General features: G+C 39.4%; 1 protein-coding gene across 1 annotated transcript in view; it reads left to right on the forward strand.

Moving 5' to 3' along the window:
- Positions 1–20642, forward strand: part of Vps13D (vacuolar protein sorting 13D) — a 69348-nt gene that overhangs the window by 40250 nt on the left and 8456 nt on the right. Inside the window, exons 43-60 of the mRNA XM_089634962.1 lie at positions 1161–1383; positions 2169–2319; positions 2766–3018; positions 3594–3783; positions 4137–4319; positions 4472–4687; positions 4991–5218; positions 5831–6009; positions 8067–8211; positions 14033–14232; positions 15971–16175; positions 16624–16801; positions 17306–17484; positions 17941–18174; positions 18446–18811; positions 19344–19526; positions 19616–19790; positions 20196–20526. Coding sequence (XP_089491088.1) covers positions 1161–1383; positions 2169–2319; positions 2766–3018; positions 3594–3783; positions 4137–4319; positions 4472–4687; positions 4991–5218; positions 5831–6009; positions 8067–8211; positions 14033–14232; positions 15971–16175; positions 16624–16801; positions 17306–17484; positions 17941–18174; positions 18446–18811; positions 19344–19526; positions 19616–19790; positions 20196–20526 — 3819 coding nt within the window. The remainder of the gene's footprint in view (positions 1–1160; positions 1384–2168; positions 2320–2765; positions 3019–3593; positions 3784–4136; positions 4320–4471; positions 4688–4990; positions 5219–5830; positions 6010–8066; positions 8212–14032; positions 14233–15970; positions 16176–16623; positions 16802–17305; positions 17485–17940; positions 18175–18445; positions 18812–19343; positions 19527–19615; positions 19791–20195; positions 20527–20642) is intronic.

Below are 20642 nucleotides of genomic sequence, written 5' to 3' on the forward strand. Positions count from 1 at the left end.
CCTTGTATCAAAGTACATATTTACTTACCTAACCCCATCAAAACTCTTCTAATCATAAATAAATGACTCAATAGATCGATATCTTGGGGCTTTTTGTATGAAACAAATTGGTACAGTATTTAACCATAGATATGCTAATATTTAGACACGTTTTTGGCGTGTCATTATTTTACGTTGCACACCATCGACGAGGATAGTGGAAACTCAAAAAAAGGTGCAATCTAAACAATATAATTTTCATTCGGAATACCCATTTATTAGCCCAAAATATTATAAAATTTCACAACAGGAAAATAAAAAACTCGGCCACATGTTAAGTATTTTTATTTCAGCAAGACAATAAATTATAGATACGGGTTAAATCATAAATGAATAAGGTAGAACGGAATTCTACCTTGCATGATATAATCACAATCCAGTACGGCCTCACAATACGCACATTCATGGCAGGAACACGGATACTGTCTGAAAAAGAAAATAGATTCATTTCTGTGGTGAAGTTAAATTAAGGCTATTACAAATTAGCTAATTAGGAACAAAACAATGAGAGATTCTCACCTGTTTTTTTATTACACATGTTCTATTTTGTGTTGGAGATGTCCAGATTAAGCGTTGGTAGTACGTAATTTTTTAACGATCCTCTTGGCCTTTTGCTTCCGATTGAGAAATGAGAGCCACAAATAGACGGACATCTTGCTAATATCGGATAAACAGTATATTAAAATCTGCCAAAACTCCACGACAACGGCCTAGTTCGAGTTCAAAATATCAAACAACTATAGATGTACCACTCAGCCAGTACTCAGCTGTCAACAGTTTTTCAGACATTCATTGTTGTTCATTGCTGGATGTGGATTAGTCAATAATGTGACTTCATAAGCCATGGAGATTACCGTGTCTTTTCTTCAGTTCCAATTTTCGATCGGAGTTATACTCCCCTGGTTCTGATTTTGAATGCAGAAATCGTAGAAAAAAGACCGATTTAAAAAAATTATTATGGTGTTGAAATGAGGATCAACAATATTGTTGATCCTCATTTTTAGGTTTAATTTTAAACATTGGACCTTAAAATTGATGCTGGTTTGCAACAATGTGAACTATAAGTATGTAATGCAGTTACATAGTCTTTTTGGAATTCTATAAACATCATTTGTTTTCAGTGTTAGTGAAAATGTCCAGTTGGCTGACCCCGATGAGTCCTGGATGGAAGTGTCTCCGGGGCAGACGGAAGCATTTAAATTTGGAAGTCGGGGAAAACAGAGGCACAGAGATTCACATAAGCTGCGTCTACATCAGCTTGGTGTGCGCATCGATGGCTGGAACTCCATCATTCCCGTCTGTGTGGACAAAGTTGGAGTTTTCTTTAGACATGCCATACATACGGTTTGTGATATTTCTTCTCTTTATGATGTAATATAACTCTGCTATTGAGAATATAATGTTTATAATCATCTTCATCAAAAGGCTTCATCACAGGTTAGGATTTCGCCTCTGTTACAAACGATCTAGTCTTATTTTTAAAAGAAATAAAAAGAAGATAGAAATAGAATCAGCAGACTCAAAAAAATCGCAATCGCAAATAGCGATCAAAATGATAAAATAATAAAATCGATTGAACAAATCCCACAATTAGGAAAACAAATATTGGAAATAAAATATGAACTATAGCAACAAAACAAAGAATTCATAGGCATTGTAGTAAAAACATCAGAGATAGAACAGGCAATATTGGAAAATTGTCTAGAAATTACAGGTATCTAAGATCATAGCTAACTTGACACTAAAAATGATTTAAAAAAATAACTGTCGCATGTGGTGTTCAAACCGAATATGAAGAAACATTGAACATAAATCGCATTCAGGATTGTCAACCACACCGCCCTCCAAATAACATTCTACGCACTTAGTTCATCTTTTCGTCAGTATGCCTCTGGGTTGGTTGCACTGGAGTGCTCACCTCGACAGTATCCTGTCATCTGACATTCTTTTTACATGGCAGTAGACTAGCAATATACTAAACTATAGCAATCTTTGGAACCTCGAGAATCTTATGAGATTTCATACGTAATTAGATACTCAAGTTGATGGATCATTTTAATTTTGGTAATCCGGAATAATCACTCTAATTAATAAATTGAAAATGATTTGTTTTATTATAAACCTTACAGGACAGTGATATCGAAGCTCGAGTGGTGTTTGCCGTTTCCCTAGAAGGATCCGCTCGTAAACTAGTTACAGTACGTTCAGCTCTTCAATTGATCAATCAGTTACCAGAAACTATAGAAGTCCGGGCAGACAATGTTGCCGTTAAAAGTCCGTGTAAGTATTCCAATATATTTAAAAATTCCTTTGTAGCAAAATTGTCCTTGAAAAAAGATAAATAAAAAAAGATAAATTTTAGTAATCCGATCAAGCTGGTAAAAACCATTTTATATTACCTTCTAAGCTGCATGTAAAATAATACATATTTGTCAATGATTATAGTTTTCCTTTGTTAACTGTCTAATTTATGTATCTTTGGTTGCTTTTGTTAAAAAAACAAATACCCAAGAAGAATCTACACTTTTGTGAAAGGTGATAACTAATTTAAATCTTATTATTTATGCCTTCTCAGTAGTGCGCATAACAAACCATTTTACAAAATATGTACTACAAAACACTGCATCGATCTTGAAGAATCCTGACCGCCTCTAGAAAATACCTTCACTCCTGCCGGTCTCTTGCAGTCTCCCTCCAGTTCCTTATTCTTCTATTCTATTGTCTAGCTGTATGGTTGACCTCCACATCACCCCGCTCGGTGCAGGTGAAAAGCGGTGACACCTGGTGCGTGCCTCTGTCGCATAACCCCACCCCCATGTGGGTCAGGCCCCTGTGCGTGGCGAGGTCAGCCAACGGGGCCCCCGCCTCCTTTCTGTACTGTGCGCAGCCTCTGGACTGGAGGCTGGCTGCGAGACAGGCACCAGAAGACACCCTGCAGCTGCCCCATGTTTGTCATTCAAATACGCAAACATCTTATAGGTATGTAATTCAATTCAATTAACTCATGGATTTCTATTCAATTATATTTTTTAAGAGACTAGAACTTAGTTTTTATCCAGCTTCATCCATGTTTCTGCACCCTTGATTCGAAATCATTTTCGTTAGTGCTCATTGAATAGTGAACACAGAACAAATAATATGCCATTTTGTCATAATATGATATTATTGCTCAATAGTTTATGTTTGAAATGACATTGCATTGCCATAAACATTCCAGATGGAAAAATATGTGTAAATTTCATAACTCCAGTTCACAGCTCAAGAATTTTTGCTGCTTTAGTTATCATGCAAAGAGATTTTGCTTTATCATATTTCTCTCAAGCGCCAAATGGACCCATTGGCTACGAAAATTTGTACCCTTTGAGTGCCGGCGTATCCAACAATACTTTCTGTTTATGGGATTTTTATCCTCAGCATTTCAAAGGTTAAGTTTGGCGGCAACAAACCTGAAAGAGATAACAAAGATTCCAAACAGATGGAGATTCATTCAGTTCAACAAAGAGATTGAAATATTGTTAGACAAATGAATTGGCTTACATTGCTCTTTATTCTAGATTTTGCTGCATAATTCGAAGAGAACACTTTCCACTAGAAAGGGGTTTGCCCCAGCCTGGTCACGTCCTGATATTGAAGCCTCCGGTGCGTCTGGTGAACTTACTTCCAGTTGAGCTAAACTACAAACTGGGCCAGGGTGATCAAGGCACGGGAAGAATAGCCCCGGGACAAACTGCTCCATTATCTCAGGTATTGTATTGTTACATATTTTTCATTAACTGTAAACCAACTTGCCCTAACATCTGTTACTTTACAGGAGCAAAAGAAGCTTAGAAGTAGTTTCTAAGGACAGGTTGTTTCTCACAATTTGAACAATTCATCAAATTTCAAAGCTGAAATTAAAGTTCTGTGAAAGTTCTATTGAAGTTCTCTTATCATTTAATCATGGGCCGGCTGTTTCACAGTACATACTTGTATAATAACGGAACTTGGAAAGGACTTTCACAGAACTTCAATATTAACTTTGAAATTAACCATTTAATTCATAGAGATAAATATAAGTTTCGTTAAACAACTATATTTTATATTGCTTTGTTTTGCAGATTGACGTCCAAAAGTTGATAGAGATATCAATATCCATGGAAGGATTCCCCGGAGCTGCAGTATTAGCAGTTCCTCCAACCGCAACGGCCTCCTTCTCTTTACGTCTCAAACTGTCTGATATGTCTGGCAGAAAACTTAATTTGAGTGCGCATGTATCAATAAAAAGGAGTGATACAATCAAGGTGAAACCATGATTCTAATTAACTAACTGGTTCTTTTATAGTTAATATCAGATCTTGAAGTATTTGTGTGCAATGTATATTATACACCACTATTTCTTTTATCATAACTGAAGTACGAAACCCCATTTTAGAGTCAATCATATGCTTTTCAGGTTACAATTTATGCGGCTTATTGGATTGTGAATCGAACAGGCGTGCCAATAGTGTTCCGTCAAGAAGGTGTGCCAACCGAAACGGCTGGCCAATTCGAAGAGCATGAGATTGCGAGGATGGTGGCCCCACTCCTGTTTAGTTTTGCAGATTCTGATGGTAGTCCAACTGTAGTGGCAAGAGTTGGCGCTGGTGTTATTCCAAACGGACAGCCTCAGGTATATTTTAATACTTTTTTAAAAACACTTCTGAAGATTCTAATGTGTGTTGTCAATACTTATGGTATTAAAAAATCGTTAAATTGATTTAAGTAGTGTCAGAGTGAGGTGGCAAAGATGAGCCTTCATATACAGTTGTGTGTTCTCACTCAGCCTCTTTAGACCCAGATCATCGTCCGAGCTAGACGTTAGTTGGCAATCATAAAACTCCCTACAGAATAACAGAAGTGTTTACTAAATAACCTACCCCATATTATACATAAAATAATAATAAATGAAGTAATATATTTTATTGTTTGTCAGTGGTGTTCCTCGTTTGGCTTGGGATCGGGCATCATGGTCCGCCGGCTGGTGGTGGGTAATATCGGTGCGAGCATCACAGAGCGAGTGTTGCTGGTCGGCATTGCTGTTCGCCCAGGACGTGGAAGATACCGCCACACCAATATATGCACCATATCGCCGCGCTTCCAAATACATAACAACACCTCCTTCCAACTACAGTTTGCGCAGAAATGCTACGCTACCACAATGGTGAGTGTCAGCTTTATGTAAAAATTGGTAATAGGTGAGTTACCAATAAAAGGTAAAGGGTAAAATAAAGTGGTCATTCTTTTGTGAAATGATATCCCCAAAGAAAAAATTATAATTTCTGAGCTGTTATCTCCAAATGTCGTTTTACCAGAAGCCAAATTTCATTTTACTAAAATATGCATTGTACAATTTTATTTTTATTGTGCAGCGTAGATAAAAATAAAATCAATATTTTATTATAAAAAAGTGGTAATAAATAATGTCAAAAATATTTTTTACAACATGTCATATATTATAGATTTTCATTCTAGTATCATTATACCGTGCTTCTTAATCTGAAGATGTTTACATATTTATATTTAGATATTTCATATTTATTGTACAATTTTGTACCTTTTATCAAACATTTCATTTTTATTGAATAAAAATCATATCTTATCTCATAAAGAAGTGGTAATAAATAACGTCACAAATATTTTCTAAACAATTTTTTCAATTTGTCAAATTGAAGATTTTTCGTTCTAGTATTGTTATACCGTGCGAAGATATTTGCACTATTTTTTATTTTGTTTTATCAACTTGCTTTTATGTAATTTTAATTTCTTTGGACAGGCGGATCCTGGTGCTGTGGCCTCTCACGTGAGCGCCGTTCCAGGATGTTCCATGCCATTTCACTGGCCGCGGCAGGACCGTGACCAACTGTTATGCGTCCGGCTTTTGGATATGCCTAACTGTAACTGGTCAGGCGGATTCCGGATTGACACTAACCATTCACTACATATTAATATTAGGTAAGATATTGTTTTCATCATTATTAGATAGATAGGCGGATCCTGGTGCTGTGGCCTCTCACGTGAGCGCCGTTCCAGGATGTTCCATGCCATTTCACTGGCCGCGGCAGGACCGTGACCAACTGTTATGCGTCCGGCTTTTGGATATGCCTAACTGTAACTGGTCAGGCGGATTCCGGATTGACACTAACCATTCACTACATATTAATATTAGGTAAGATATTGTTTTCATCATTATTAGATAGATAGGCGGATCCTGGTGCTGTGGCCTCTCACGTGAGCGCCGTTCCAGGATGTTCCATGCCATTTCACTGGCCGCGGCAGGACCGTGACCAACTGTTATGCGTCCGGCTTTTGGATATGCCTAACTGTAACTGGTCAGGCGGATTCCGGATTGACACTAACCATTCACTACATATTAATATTAGGTAAGATATTGTTTTCATCATTATTAGATAGATAGGCGGATCCTGGTGCTGTGGCCTCTCACGTGAGCGCCGTTCCAGGATGTTCCATGCCATTTCACTGGCCGCGGCAGGACCGTGACCAACTGTTATGCGTCCGGCTTTTGGATATGCCTAACTGTAACTGGTCAGGCGGATTCCGGATTGACACTAACCATTCACTACATATTAATATTAGGTAAGATATTGTTTTCATCATTATTAGATAGATAGGCGGATCCTGGTGCTGTGGCCTCTCACGTGAGCGCCGTTCCAGGATGTTCCATGCCATTTCACTGGCCGCGGCAGGACCGTGACCAACTGTTATGCGTCCGGCTTTTGGATATGCCTAACTGTAACTGGTCAGGCGGATTCCGGATTGACACTAACCATTCACTACATATTAATATTAGGTAAGATATTGTTTTCATCATTATTAGATAGATAGGCGGATCCTGGTGCTGTGGCCTCTCACGTGAGCGCCGTTCCAGGATGTTCCATGCCATTTCACTGGCCGCGGCAGGACCGTGACCAACTGTTATGCGTCCGGCTTTTGGATATGCCTAACTGTAACTGGTCAGGCGGATTCCGGATTGACACTAACCATTCACTACATATTAATATTAGGTAAGATATTGTTTTCATCATTATTAGATAGATAGGCGGATCCTGGTGCTGTGGCCTCTCACGTGAGCGCCGTTCCAGGATGTTCCATGCCATTTCACTGGCCGCGGCAGGACCGTGACCAACTGTTATGCGTCCGGCTTTTGGATATGCCTAACTGTAACTGGTCAGGCGGATTCCGGATTGACACTAACCATTCACTACATATTAATATTAGGTAAGATATTGTTTTCATCATTATTAGATAGATAGGCGGATCCTGGTGCTGTGGCCTCTCACGTGAGCGCCGTTCCAGGATGTTCCATGCCATTTCACTGGCCGCGGCAGGACCGTGACCAACTGTTATGCGTCCGGCTTTTGGATATGCCTAACTGTAACTGGTCAGGCGGATTCCGGATTGACACTAACCATTCACTACATATTAATATTAGGTAAGATATTGTTTTCATCATTATTAGATAGATAGGCGGATCCTGGTGCTGTGGCCTCTCACGTGAGCGCCGTTCCAGGATGTTCCATGCCATTTCACTGGCCGCGGCAGGACCGTGATCAACTGTTATGCGTCCGGCTTTTGGATATGCCTAACTGTAACTGGTCAGGCGGATTCCGGATTGACACTAACCATTCACTACATATTAATATTAGGTAAGATATTGTTTTCATCATTATTAGATAGATCATTATTTCCACTGAACTCCAATGAATCCCGTGAAGTGTAGTCTACCAATTTGAAAGGAAACCAGTGTCACCAATTTACTGAAAACATTTAATGAAATTGATGTCAGATCTCTTAAAACAAAGAGATATTTGAAAATGATTGATCGATTTCATCCAAAGTAAGCGAATATTATGCTTACTTCTCATACACAGACACATTTCAATCAGTATTATCTGTTCAGTGGTTTTTTTTTTTTTTTTTTTTACTTACCCACAAATTGTTACTTTTAAATAATTGGAAATTAGTGTGTTTATTGTTCTGTATTTTTTTAGGGACAATAATGCCGCTTGCTTCTTCCTACGCTTGGAAGTAGTGCTCCAGGGGGCCACATTTTTTATTGTATTTACTGACGCCGATACAATGCCGCCTCCAATACGGCTAGATAATTATTCACTAGTACCACTTACATTCCACCAGGTAAACTATTTATTTTCCCCCTATAATATTTAACAACAAGGCTTTTAACTTGTATAAAATATTAAACAAGTTAAAATCATTATGAATTTTCAGATTAATATGGCGTACTATACTGAATAGAATTTATAAAACTTTCCATCTAATTTGATTACAATCAGTCACTCATAATAGATTATTAATTAATTGTATGTGTTGCTTTGTGACACCAAAATTAAAATTTTCAAGTGAAGTTTTTAAAACTTCAGAGGCGATTTAGAACTGATATCTATATGGTATATATATATATGGTATCATATATATGGTGGTGGAGATTGTAATGTTTCCGTCCTGCTACATTTATACCTACATTAAAATAATGATTATTTCTCCTGTCTGATCTGCAAAATGTTGTAACATCCTGGTCGTTGTCCTTCGATTTTCCTAAGCTGTTGGTGGCGCCCTTTAAAAGGACTACCTTAAGAGGAAACCCAAGCTAAGCCTTTCGATCCCCGTATGGAACATACGGCAAAGATCTTAAGATTTAATTCGCAATAATGCCCCTTTTTCAGCGTTGTGTTTCTTTTTTGGTTTTGAAATTCATATGAGATATGAACGGGCTATTAATGCATATATTTGTGGTAATCCTGGTTCGTTTAAATTAGAGTGAATGATCCCCTTACCATTGAAATTTTTTTAAACTTTCTTATAAGACCGCGTGTTTAGCCTACTTCTGTCCCCTGCAGTACGCCTAACTCTAATACAGTGGTAATCGCTTGCAATTTTTCTTCCTGACCCTAAATAAACCGAGAACATGAAATAGTTTCGTTATTGCACAAATTAGTATAGTACAGTATTGACATGCATAGAGCGTCGGCTTTCGGTATCTCAGCTCCGGGGTCGCCTCCATCTATTTTAACATATATTAATTTTGTTACTCGACACTCAATCTTTTATAGGGAAGGGACGAGAGGGGGGGGGGGAGAAAGGGTAAACTATATGATCGAAATATTTTTTTTTCAAATTACGTTGGCTCCTCCACTGACCAAATACGAGAACGGTGGATGGTGATCAGAAATCAAACGCTGACTCCGACGTGGCTAGACTATACCCCATAGCTGGCAACCCATTTCATAAAGGTACCCTGACCTATCGGATCCGTTCACGTCCAAGAGAAAGCGAATTAAGTCATCACGCCATTTCCGAAATCGCTCCAACGCCCTTTCCTCCAGACGAACTACTTTACTGAGTCTAGATGGGGAAGGTAATCGCATCCCATATCATGATACTAACGCGAAAAGTGTGTCGTGTAGGTTTTGCCTGATGAAGCTCAATCTCCCACGTGCCGTCAGACCTAAAGTTCACCTCAAAGAAGCTGCTGTAATTCCGCCAAGGGAGCGTTCCAGTTGGCTTACATCAGCTTCCCGGTCGACACCATTGGATAATGTGATAGCGCTGCGGACTTATTCCCACGTATCTCACGCCGTCGCCCCTCCACGTGGATTTTCACAGACGTCCAAAGTGCCTTCATCCTATACGCCCCAACTGCAGGCCATGTCCTCGTTCATTACCAGTTGGCATCACTATTTCCATTCCACTTTCGCGCCCAATAACCCTACACGGCCCCGTCAGAGGGAGTAGGCCCCCAGCGCTCCGTTGGTCCGATCCGCCCACGTTGGCAACCCCTCTCACGTGATAGCGTGAGAAAAAAAATCCTTCTGTCTAGTCCGTATTTTTGAGATACGGATTTGCAGCGACACTATCAGACATTACCCAACTATGAAGTTTAGTCGAGGGGTAAATTTGGGAATGGGGTAAGGCTTGAGGGTAATAATATTGATCTTGTCGGGGAATCCTGAAAATTGACATGTTGGTTTTATGTACATATTAAAGTGGATTAGTAGTAGCTTTCAGTCGGCAGATATCAGCTCCGCGCGTTCCAAGTTAATCTGGGAATTTGGTTGTATTGAATTGGAAATAAAAAACACTTACCAAGCCCCTATCCGCTAAATAACAACATCCAGGTTGGGTTTTACACAACCGTTGCCATTTTGGCGGGGTGTTCGCGAATACCACTAGATTTACCCTAAGTTTATACCTAATATTTTATCTTCTCCTGAGATATCCCCAACCTTATTTTCCTAATTTTGATTGTGTTGTACCGAGATTTATTGGTGTGAAATTTCTGAAAGGTGTGTAAATATATATATCATGTGTTGCACAATATTAAATAAGGGAATCTGAAATTAAAGAATAGTGTGGATGCTAAGAACAAAATTTATTGAGGTTATTTATCAAAGTACTTTATCATCGATTAAATTACATTATTATCAAGTTAAACAGCAAGAGACTCTACGTTTATTATTAAAATCAGGGCGTGTTCAGATCGTTAAACTAAATCTGACTAGTGATGCGAATTTACAATTCTAATATGCTAATCTGTGGATACTAAAAATTAAAAGGATAAAGTTACACATCTCAAATATTAAACTTGTTTTGATTACATAGGGCGCCAGCTCTTCCCAATCATCTTGTGAAGAACAAATTTATAAATTAAAGTAAATCATGTTGTGAAATCTAAATTAGCATGATGACAATCGCTCACGTGTTTAATGGCGCAAACCTCTCTGGAATCCGTTCCGTGACGCACGTCCTGACCGCTCTCCAATCTCCCTAGAACTGGCTTGCAATCTCTGATGTCTATGATTATGTACCCGGCCGTCGCTGTGTTCACAATTGCACGCTTCTTAAGTTAATCAGTTCTTGCAAGCGCTAGACACCGGGGCGAGTAGTTTCAACTCGTTACAGTGTTACTCTCGTTATTTGCCGTAATGAATGTACTTTGATCTTCCCTCCCTAACCTAGTAATTATTGAAGTAATTTTGTTGTAACACGGCTTCGATCGAGCCTAACATGCAATAGCAAGACACTTAGGTATATAGATTTCCAATTATAAATTTAACTTTAGTCCGAGACTTCATCAAAGTGAAGCGAGAGATCTTAACTCTTGCGTTCTATTTTATTTGAGAAGAAATTTTGGGTTTATTATTTTTTGATTGTTATTTTTGTTTATGATCCGTGACTTTATTTAAATCCATAACAATCGCGTTCAACTTTATTCGAGAAGGAATTTCAAGGTTTATTAATTTTAATCACAATTCATTTATAATCCGTGACTTAATTTAAATCATAGCAATCGCGTTTATTCGAAAGGAATTTCAAGGTTTATTAATTTTAATCACAATTCATTTATAATCCGTGACTTTATTTAAATCATAGCAATCGCGTTTATTCGAAAGGAATTTCAAGGTTTATTAATTTTAATCACAATTCATTTATAATCCGTGACTTTATTTAAATCATAGCAATCGCTTTCTTCTTTATTCGAGAAGGAAGTTTAAGGCTTATTAATTTTAATTACTGAATTTAAACCAATTAAACTTTTCAACCTGAATTTATTATTACGTCAAGGACACTGAGTCTAATTTCTTCAAACACTGAATTGAACTGTATGTTTTGACCAGAAAATTTCTAAGTCCAGAATAAATTACCAAAGTGATAATTCCTCGTAGCGCGGCGCGTATACTTCCTTAAAGGTCCTCGGCGACTTGTGACGAACTATCCCATTTGTGCCCCCGCACGACGTTTTATAACAGTAATTAATTACGTTTGTCATTGCAATCCCACCTTTATAGAAGCGCTACGGCCCCATCTTTCTCGCCCAATATCCTCTGTGTCACTTAAAACTTATCAGGTCTATACTTCTGCGTTTCTCAGAAAAAATGGGCATTTGCCGTTTCACAACACAGGCCCGTACTGGTGAAATTCTCAAGTTCGCCTCATCTGCTAGGTGCCTTCTAATCCGTCAGAATTGACCTGTTTTTCTAATTTAAATTTTTTTTGCGTTCCTATTTGGTCCGTGATGTGTGTTCTGATGACCTTTCCTTTAGTGCGCTAAGACATCCTCTTACGCGTAACTAGTCAAAATTTTCCTCTTAACTTTCCGTTTTCGTGGATATTTCCTACAGCCTACCTTCAGTCTTCTTTCTTCCGTGTGAAAATAGAACTCGCAACTCGCCTTTTGTCGAATTAAATGGTGTACACGTCCGTCCCTCCCTTTACCTTCCGAATCGATCACTTCTGACAACCATTCCCATTCCTCCGTATGATAAATCCCTTGCGTAAGGTCGTCTCTTACATTGCACATTTATTCACCTTTCTTTTCCGTGGTTTAGTATAACTATCACACTTTTCACCGATTATTCCAACCTCCTAAGGCCTTTTCGGTACTCGTTCTAGTTGAAATGTCCCAGTACACATCATGTCGCTTACCTTTTGCCTTCCGTCCGAGACCGCATTGGTTTGATAACCTGTTTATTTCTTCGGCCAGTTTTATTCCAAGAATTATTACTGGATTTTCACGATTCCTCTCTGCAATTATGGGTGTTGGCCCTAATGATTCTGCCACACGCCTATCTTTTGTCTTTGTCTCTCCTCTCACCTCACATTAATCAGAGGTTTCAAGTCCCCTTCATAACAAACCCGTATGTACTTGGTCATAATTCCTCTGCTAATCGCTTATCTATTAATTTTAATGTATTTTCGTCTTCCATAAGCCACGTGTAAAATTTAGTACTTTCGATAACGATTATCACCGTCTAAATGATGCAAAACCATGTTCGAATTTTTTTCCAAAATCAACATTTTCGAGTGCCAGAAATCGACAACCTTTTTACTTCTTTTAACCTCGAGTAACAGACCTGTTGCCACCAAATCTCGCTTCGTCCGAGTGATGCTACGCCTCAAAAAAAGGTTTTGAACCCCTAAAATGTCAAGTGATTCATCCTTGAATCTAACTCCGTTCGTTCACCTATTCATTTGGTGGGAATATTTCCAAGGTCGATGCTATATAAATCAAAGCCTAAACACGCCTCCTATCTGTAATTTCCTTTGTCTTGTCAAAAAGTCGCGCCCCCCTTTTTTTTATGTGACCATGATTGGGCAATCCAACCCTTTCGTCGCAACCCTAAAGGTAACCTCCCACCTTCGTATGCAGTTCCCTGTAATTCATATGTGTCTGTGCCGATAGATGGCTCTACTATGACGGTTTATATCATTTACATCGGGAGAGACCTTGGTCCATCACAAGATGAATGTTGTCAAAATCCTCCAGGCCGATGCTCGATACCGTGGGTGGTGGAGATAAACGGTGAATTCCAGAGTGTGGTGAAAGCGATGGGTTGGTGGATCGACGCCACGAGGGCGGAAGCTGGTGCCGTAGGCCGGAGACGCACATGTCTCCGGTCGCAAATCGCGGCGAGTAGTTGAATGACTGTATTTGAGTACAAGACTAGACTGAGACTGTTTGTGTCACACGCGTCCAGCTTTAATAAAGGAGCGCTTTATAGATCGAAAATTCCAGCACCGTCCAAGGCGACTGATCGACGCCACGCGGTATCTTCTTGCTCAGTCCGTGCCGACCAGTGGCTGAGGTATATTCCGAGTGCTAACTGGGTGACACCAGTGGCGGTGACAGATTGCGGGCGCTAGTTGGGCGTGTTACATGTGGCCCTATGGTCAGTAGCTTGTCGCTATATGTTCATCACTTATATATATATGTAACTGTAATAAGGTTGGGAAGAAGTGACAACTCAAAAGACGCCATAAAACCCCTCGAACGCGGACCACACAGCAGTTGGGTTGCGAGCGGTTGTGCTCCATACGCGTCACAACAGTTCAACGTATTCAGGGGCACCTAGCATCGAAACATCACACGGTTAAAAAGTTACTGTTGAAATTTTTTCAATTTATTTCATATTTTAAAAATGTTGTTGCAATATTTTAGGTTGGCTGCAAAGATGAATCATTACTAAAAGCTCACACATCTAAGCCTTGGGCCCTTATCGAGCCCTGTGGGGTGGCCGTGCTGTTAGTGAGGGCTCCTGGAGGGACTGGCACAAACATCGACCTCCATAAACTAGACGAGATTAAGGCACTGACCTATCAAAATTTTATCTACATCGCCTTTACGGGTACACACCAAAAGTAAGTAGTTTTATCTACATCGCCTTTACAGGTACACACCACAAGTAAGTATTTTTCTATTCCCCTTAGTAAAAAAATAAAAAATCAACTATTTTTAAATATCTTAAAATTTTAGACTTAGGATGGCACCTTCCTTCCTTGCTAACAACCTCGCCAAATGCCGATTAGGTAGGACCGACATTTATTTTGTATGTTTACTACTTCCTTACTCTCGACTCATCGCCTTGCGCCGCAGTGGGGGGGGTTAGATCCTCACTGATCCCTAGATTCCTACCCACTCCTCATACCTTTTACCTTCCCAGAACTTCCTTTCCTTAAAAAGACCCTCTACACTAGTGTAGGCTCAGCCAGAATGAGTTCTTTGCTGAAAGCTATTCCCACTCCTACTCCTTTACCCGCACTGGTCTGGGTCCTGGTCTGGAGCCGAGAAATCAACTCGATCGGATGTGGAAAGTGGGTTAATTTCCGCTTCCAAGATTTGCATTCATTCATCTCCGAAAACAAAAGTAAAATTCAAATAGATGTATTTAAAAAAGGAAATATTATTTTATTATTAATGACAATCAGCAGGGCTGTGATTGGGCATTTGGCGATGTCTGTTTGGCTATGTCCACAATGTTATTCCCCGGCTGTCTGAGCCTTCTTCCCATCGAAACAGGATATTGACACCATAGGGGATTCTCTATCTTCTGTTGTTTGTTGTAACACTAATGCAGTGTCCTGTTAATTTGCCTGCTACACATGATGGACACTTAATATTATTATTATATTGCTAAACTGGAAAAAAAAACACAAAAAATCCCTTACATTCCGGGCGTCCATTTTTATAATGAAATTCCACTAGAAATGAGTGAAATCAATATCATTAGTAAATTCTTAAAATAAATTTGAGGGTATGTCAGTAATAAACATACATTTTTGTTTGCATATAAAATTATAATTAAAGTTTTTTTAGACAACAGAATAGTGTGATCAACGCAAAATTAATAAATGTACCTTCATTTGGGAGATAGTCAGAGATGTGCAAAATGGGTACCCAAAACCATTTGAAATCCAAAATGGAAATGGGTCAAAACTTTTCCATTTGAAAATGCAAAATGGTTTTTAGAAAAGCATTTCAAATGCAAAATGCAAAATACCTATTTTCAAAATGCCTTGAAAATGCAAAATGGTTTCTCAGGTCAAACAATTAAAATAATTATAGAATTTTTAAACAATTTTGTCATTTAACAATGGACATCAATGTAGAACATATTACATGATGGTAAATCCAAAAACACCACGACTACAGATTATGAAACCACAAAAAATTTGCGCGGGACTAATGTTGCCAGCGTAAAAACATAGAAACTGCTATCTAACATTTAATATTACAGCGTCATGGCCATGTTCAGTATTTGAATCAGTATTTTTTGTAATGGTATCATTCAATTGCCAGGGCTCCTACCAGGGAGCAACTTAACAAATGTAAATTATCTCTCATAGCGAGGTTGAGGACCGACTGATATTTGGGGCTTATGAAAAAAAGATGAGTGGAGAAAGTAGGAAGAATGTTGCAAAAAGCATTTAAAATGGAAAATGCATTGAGAAAAGCATTTAAAATGCAAAATGGAAAATACCCATTTTGCATTTTGCATTTCCATTTGAAATGGATTTATTTGAAATAAAGCACATCTCTGGAGATAGTATATATATGTAGTAATATAGTGAGTAATGTAATGATTGTATCTTCTTCCAGGCAAGCGGCAGGGGGCGAGGAACTGGAGTCCCTGCAACTTGTGTTGGCGGTGGAGGGAGACAAGCGCGTAGTGCTGGCGCGGCGCCGCACGGGCGAGCGCTCGCAACTGTGGCGCCTCAGCCCCCGGGGTCACCTGCTGCACGAGGGGAGCTCACCCCCACAGTCGGCCAATGCGCTTCCTGATGTCACCGCTCCGCACGCATTGGTTTGTAAACGATTTAAAGTAATTAAACTTTAGCATGTGAGTGGATGGTAGGTAGAGACAATGAAAGATGTTATGTCATCATCACAATGTTTATTACGTACACAGAATCGGTGTATGCATCATGTTGGGATGCATGTTTGCTAGTTCACATCATGTCGGGATGTGGATCTGTGTCAGCAGGAGGTGAAGATCACTGATCAGCCTGGTCCTCCAGAGAGATGTTCGACACAGTAGGTGGTGGAGATGAAAGTTGTCAAGTTCCTCGTGGGTGGTGGAGATACACGGTGAATTCCAGAGTTTGAAAGGTCGACTGTACTTATTTAAATCCATCCCCATCTTACTTTCGCACAGAGATTTTATAATTTTACTTGCAGATGTGTAACCTGCAAGTTGTAGTGTCTTCCTCGTCACCATTGAGCACTTGTTAAAGGAATAATCTTTTTTAAAGGTTCTGGATATTGATGGCCCCGCCCCACAGCCCAGCATCATGGTGGGGTTGTGCGTGAGGAAGGTGAACCCCCGCAGGACCTCCACACAGACCTGGCACTTCACCGACGGGCAGTTGCGGTGCGACCACAAAAACATGAATGTCCAACCTCAGGATGGGTTCTTCGGACTCCGACAAGGTGAGGAATAAACCAATTCAATATCTACTTTATATATGTTTTCAGGGGAATCTACACTTGTGACGAATCACGGGTAAGTCTGAATTTTTGACAAATCTGTTCCAATTTTTAAAATGTGTTAAAAATATTATATTATCGGTAGGTACCTACTTTATTCTGAATTCTTTAATCAATCAGTTCCAATCTTTAAAATGACCCTTAAAAGCAAAGCAAATTTGAGTTCATTGAACCAGATTTCACGCAGAACTAACTCACAGCACAGACTAGACTATTAGAATATTACTAAGCAAAATTTGTGATTTTTATTTGCTTTTTTCTAGCACTTTTGTACTATTTTTTGTACTTTTCTTACAAACTTGCGAATTTGCAACACTTCACTTAAATCAACATTATCTTGACTTTTCAACTCATGCAGGTATAGTTCAGCCTCAGATAATTGGCTATTCACTGTATTTTCTATAATATAATATGTAACATGTTACTATTTATACAAATTAACCCCAGGTAACCGTGCTGTGCTGGGTCTGCCAGCGCCCCCGGGCCCCCACATCTTGCCCAACGGAGTCCCAATAGAGCAGGCCATCTCCTGCCAGTCCTTGCGGCCAGGGTCAGGCTCTCTTAGCGTGACAGTTATCACTGATGGCCCTACCAGGGTAGTGAAAATCACAGACTTCAAACAACCGGTATATATGTTTCTAATATTGTATGTTTTTTTGTAATTTTATTCTTGGATGAAATAAACAGAGGTAGAAATAGACAGAGATAGAGAGATAGAGCCCTGCAAATCAGTTGCAATTTGCATAAAGATATAGTGGCCATGGTGGTGAGTTATAAATTCTAAACAATAAATAATAACCTTTTTTTCGAATCCCCAACTCACTATAATATTAAATCCCTCGATGAAATTAAAATTCTATGTCTTGGGACTTTATATTGTCAACATTAGCATGATTTGATAAACTACCAATAAAAGTCTAATTTTATTTCAAGCGATGACTGGAATACATACTCTTTCTCTTTCCCTATTTATCTTTTTTTATTTATTCCCTATATTCTACCTTTTTTCCTATTTGCCACACTTCTTTCCGTATGGCAACACCGAGGCTACAAATTTAAAAATAAATGATTTTCTGTTTTAGGAGGACAACTGGTGTGAGGGAAGGTCTGAGGGCGGCCCTACTATTGGGTCAGTGGCGTCCAACGAGGTTCAGTTGAAGGTGGCCGTGGGGGGCGTGGGGCTCTCTCTCGTGTCCCGAGCCCCCCCGCTGGAGCTGCTGTTCTGCCACTTCACCGGGGTGCTGCTGGAGACGGTCTGGTCTGCTCGGGGGCAAGCACTCAATCTGAGCGTGCAGGATGTTCAATGGGATAATCAGGTTAGCTAAATCAATTTTTTCGAAAACTTCTTGCATAAGCAAAAAACATTAATTTATACCACATGGCCTTAAGTAAATCAAGCATAGAAAACTACTAGGATACCGTTTACTTATTCAAACTTTTTTTTTTCTCTCTTTTAATTATCGGGAGTATTATTTATTTTATGGATTAAACATAAGTATGCCATATCTGTATGGTTCATCTAATTAGAAAAATTGATAATTATAACAAATTCATCTCATTTTCTCACCGGTGCATTTTAATTCTCAGCTTCTAGGCACCCCTTGTCCTGTGTTGCTACATTCAACCAAAACCCGCAACAGTTCCAGCAATTTAGGAGTGTTGCCAATAATCCAACTTTTGGTGGAGAGGACAGCAGCGCCTCCGGCCACGCGTTACAACGCCCACATATTCAAGCACTTCATCTTGACTCTGCGACCCATATCGGTTCACTTAGAAGAACGATTATTGCTGAAACTTTGCCTTTGGGCTGGGATCGGTGGAGAAGGAGAGGAAATACTCGATAAAGAAGAACCGGATGAAACTGATTTTGAAACACAGAAAATTTTATCGGAGGTTACGGCCGCTCATGCAAAGAGATACTATTTTGGAGTGCTGAGACTTGTTCCTAGCCAGGTACATTTTTTCATATCTATTGCACTATTTTAATAAAATGAGTAAGCAAGTACATGTCCAATTCCATATGTCAGATTAGGAGGTCAAACATAACCTCACATTTGTATCTTCTTTAATTTGTCCTCAAATTGCTGTTGCCTAGTAAGGGCCAGCCCTATGCGGGCGCAATTGAAGTGGTCCGCTTCGGGCACCGAATTGCCAAGGCGCTGATAATACTTACCAGTCCTAACACATCACCCTTGAGATTATTTTTCATAAAAACGTTACACAAAAAAAAAAATCATATTATTAATTAAAGTGATCAGCTACCTAGGCGTCTACTGCTTTTGACAAGGGGCGCCAAAATTTTACTCGCGCCAGGCGCCGTTTAGCTCTGGCCCTGGCTTTAGTAATGAAAAAAAAAATTATTCCTTTTTTTTTTAATTTCTAGAATTTGTTGACAGAAACTTAATACAGCCATGGTTTGTAGTTTGTTGATTCTTTTTTTTAATAATATACATATTATATGTATTGTGTTTCTGCTCGCTTTCAGATACGACTAAGTATGCAAACTGCTGGTAAAATGACAACTCGATTAGTTGCATTAAAGAGAAGGCTCGGTTTGACGTTAATCAAGTTTGAAGACGCTGGTGTGGAACTTGAACCCTTTATAAGATGGCATCCTTTTGAAACCAGTCAATTCTTATGGCATTCAATAATAAAACATTACCGAGATGTAAGTCTTTTTTGATTTTTTTTTTTGTTTGTTATAATAATGGTTATTAAGGATGTACATAACTTTTTATAAATTGTTTATTGTTTTAGGAATTGAAATGGCAGGCGGCTATAATTTTAGGTTCTGTAGACTTTCTTGGCAATCCATTGGGCTTTGTGCAGGATGTTTCTGATGGTGTTTCTGGTTTGATATATGAAGGCAACGTTGGAGCGCTAGTCAAAAATGTGACACATGGTTTATCCAACTCTGCTGCCAAAGTAACAGGTAAAACATATTTTTCATTTTAATATAAATGACACATTTTTTATTTCACTGCTATTATCATTTTTCAAGTCAGATTTGTCTACCTATTCAAAAAATTTATTATAGAAGTAGATGAGCGCTTTTCTGGTTCAACTTCATATTTGACCGTCTTTTAATCAATTACTGTTGAGAGACCATCATTCAGAATAAAAACTTTGCTTTAAATGGCTTTACCTGTTTAGTTGTCCGAATTGAATAGCAAGGTACTTATAAACCTTACTTTCTGCCATCTGCTTCTCCCCACATCTTTTAGCCTCACGACGTTCCCCAAACTGTAACTCTGGGCAGACTTTCGTGTAGTAATCACATAACAAATGAAATGTGTACTTTTTAGATATCGATCAACTTTTTCTGGAATTTTTTCAGAATCCCTCGGAGATGGGCTGGGTCGCGTGATCCTAGACGAGGCACATGAAGAGACGCGCGCCCGCATACGTGGGCGGGGGGGAGGCGCGGAGGGGGGTTCCGGGGGTGCTGGAGGCCACTTGGCGGCCGGGCTGCGGGGGTTGGGACTCGGCTTGCTGGGCGGGGTCACCTCGCTGGTGAAGCACAGCTACGAGGGGGCGCAGGGCCAGGGCCTGCAGGGCTTCTTGGCTGGGGTAGGTAAGGGGCTGGTGGGCACCGTCACCAAGCCCGTGGTGGGCGTGTTGGATCTGGCGGCGGAGACGGCTGCCGCGCTCAGAGATACCAGCAGAAGGTAATGCAGTTATTATTTTCACATTTTTGATTTTGTAGCTTACAACTATTGAAAAATCTTGGTTTGTTTGCTTGTTACTTGCTTGGTGTCTGAAGTTTAAGCACAGTACTGCCAAC

The sequence above is a fragment of the Hesperophylax consimilis genome, chromosome 8, assembly GCF_061612785.1.
Source record: "Hesperophylax consimilis isolate HC1 chromosome 8, BYU_Hcon_1.0, whole genome shotgun sequence".
NCBI classification, from domain to species: Eukaryota; Metazoa; Arthropoda; class Insecta; order Trichoptera; family Limnephilidae; genus Hesperophylax; species Hesperophylax consimilis.